A 2,208-nucleotide genomic window follows, 5' to 3' on the forward strand; every position below is an offset into this window, starting at 1 on the left:
AACTCTTAGGAGATATGAAAACCGGGATGTCATGCAGACCTCGAGAATGAAGTTATGTAGCAGGTTGATTACGACGTCACCGTCCCACCAGCTCCCACTGCATTAGTGCTGGCCTTTTTATTTATGTGGGACGAGGAAGTTGCTAGTCTGGCTCACTGACATGCAAGAGTATTGGCCATGCTCCAAGACCACGCTAGGTGACCTATTTATCTCCCCTCAACATTGAATCCACCGCTCCACTCAGTAGTTCACGTCCGGTTTTGCTTTAAACGAAATCGAATTTTGTTCATGCCTAGCATAACGTTCAACACGGAATTTCCTAGAGAATCCCTTCGGATGTCAAACTTCCATCTGAAGCTGTTCACATACTGGTCAGGAAACAGCTCAGTGGTTAAGGCGCGAGCTTATTGACCCGGAGGTTTGTGGTTCGAACAAATTCGCATTGTCTCATCCCTCATGTTTCCTCCGGGTACAACTCTGAGCGGTGGATCACTCGGCTTCATCCCTCGTGTTTCCTGAGCGGTGGATCACTCGGATAGTGTGTCGATGAAGAGCACAGCCAACTGTGTGAGCCCTCCTCGAAGGGCTGTTTTCGCACAACCACGTGAAGGGTGGAAGAAAGCCAGAGGCAGTCAAACAATGACTTGGAAGCGATGTATGAAAGCCCTTACCAGCAAACTTACCAGCCGTCTTCCGACGACACCAATTTATCATCTCCCGCTTGCAATGCGCAGCTACCTACCCCACCTCCCCGAATCATCGGTGAACAAAACCGCGGCAGCTACACCCACTGTACGACAGGCACGCGGTTATTGCAGCTGACAATGATGATGGTGATGATGATGTCGATGTATCAATGTACCGAAAGTGTCAGGGCTGAATATTTTCATCTTCACTGAGACCAAATCAAAGCAACTAATTCCTCGCGGCTTACCTTATTGAACTTGTTCTTATAATGCCCGTAAAGATAACCCTGATAGACAGGTGTATCCTGTTATATCCTCTCTACACCTCCCTCTCACTGCCAAGGAAATCCAGTCTCCATGCTACAGAAGCTCGACTGGCTAAGCTCTTGGCACCATACGCCACCCGTCACGCCATAGCTCGAGCCTCAGTGGACACAGTGATGATGGGCCCGAATAAGAGCAAAACAACCGTTGGTCTTGTTGCTGATTACAGTCAAGGAAAACAAGCAAAAAAGTGCATTGGATATTCATTCGTAGTAAGCCTGACTGACTGGTCTAAATGATCATTACTGCCTTTGTAGATAACAACACATGATTCTCAAGTCTGTCTGTTGTCAAACAATCCGCTGATGTCGGGAAACTAAGAGAAAAACCCTGAAAAGAATTCCACAAACAACCGGGGAAAAATGTATGTTTTGTGCTTTGAAAGCAATACGTAAACGTTTTTCAAGCTCTGTTTTTGAACTCGTGAATGACAGTAAATATTCATTGGGGAAAAAACTCACGTTCTCGGGCCATACCCCCGCGGATGCACCGGTCGAACCGACATTTCTGGCAACTGTTCCGACTGTGTTTGTCGGAAACGGAACAATTGCCTTGAAACTTGCATACATAAACAAGCTGCTTCTGAATAGATCGTCGGAAGAAACCTTTGCATCCTTCACAAGTCATGGCTCGATAATGGAAACCGGTTGCGTTGTCACCGCACACGACACAGGGCTCGGGGCCGCTGGACGGGTCCATATAGCTTGGAATGTATGGTTCTTCTGAAACGAAATGGAAAGAAAAGCGATCTAGTGGGGTTGACAGAAACAGCCAAATACCGGAACAACATCTGGATTTACGTCTTTCGTGGACAGCATGTGTGTTTGTTGAGCATACTTCGGGAGGTTAGAAAAGTAGGGAGCAGGGACTAGTACTTGGAGCGTGAGAGCTCTAACCAGATGGCCTGTGCGCCAAACATCGAACGCTTCCAACCCTGGGGCTCAATAAACTGTTGTCCTGTTGAGATCTGAACGCATGTGTATGCGGGTTCAAATATGGGTCATATGGTGTGTGTGTGTGTATGTGAGTGAAAAGTGGCGCGCGAGGGGAGGATTGTGCGGCGTATGTCACCCTTAGGCATGGTTGGACTAGTATTTATGGGGAAATAGGCACTGAGTGTTTAGATGAAGATGAAAAAAATAATCTCGCGACCGATGGCAAAGACACAGACAGGGTTGAGTGACACGGGGGGGGGGGG

The 2,208-nt window shown here is 47.7% G+C and overlaps 1 protein-coding gene across 1 annotated transcript in view; it reads right to left on the bottom strand.

Annotated features, from left to right (window-relative positions):
• Positions 1-1,472: 1,472 nt before the first annotated feature.
• The window catches only part of T265_15765 (hypothetical protein), a gene marked incomplete at both ends in the record, with an annotated part of 9,909 nt that continues 9,173 nt past the window's right edge, over positions 1,473-2,208 (bottom strand). Inside the window, one exon of the mRNA XM_009179095.1 lies at positions 1,473-1,732. Within this exon, the coding sequence (XP_009177359.1) occupies positions 1,473-1,732 (260 nt within the window). The remainder of the gene's footprint in view (positions 1,733-2,208) is intronic.

This window comes from Opisthorchis viverrini, assembly GCF_000715545.1.
Source record: "Opisthorchis viverrini unplaced genomic scaffold scaffold4102, whole genome shotgun sequence".
In the NCBI taxonomy this organism is placed as follows: domain Eukaryota; kingdom Metazoa; phylum Platyhelminthes; class Trematoda; order Opisthorchiida; family Opisthorchiidae; genus Opisthorchis; species Opisthorchis viverrini.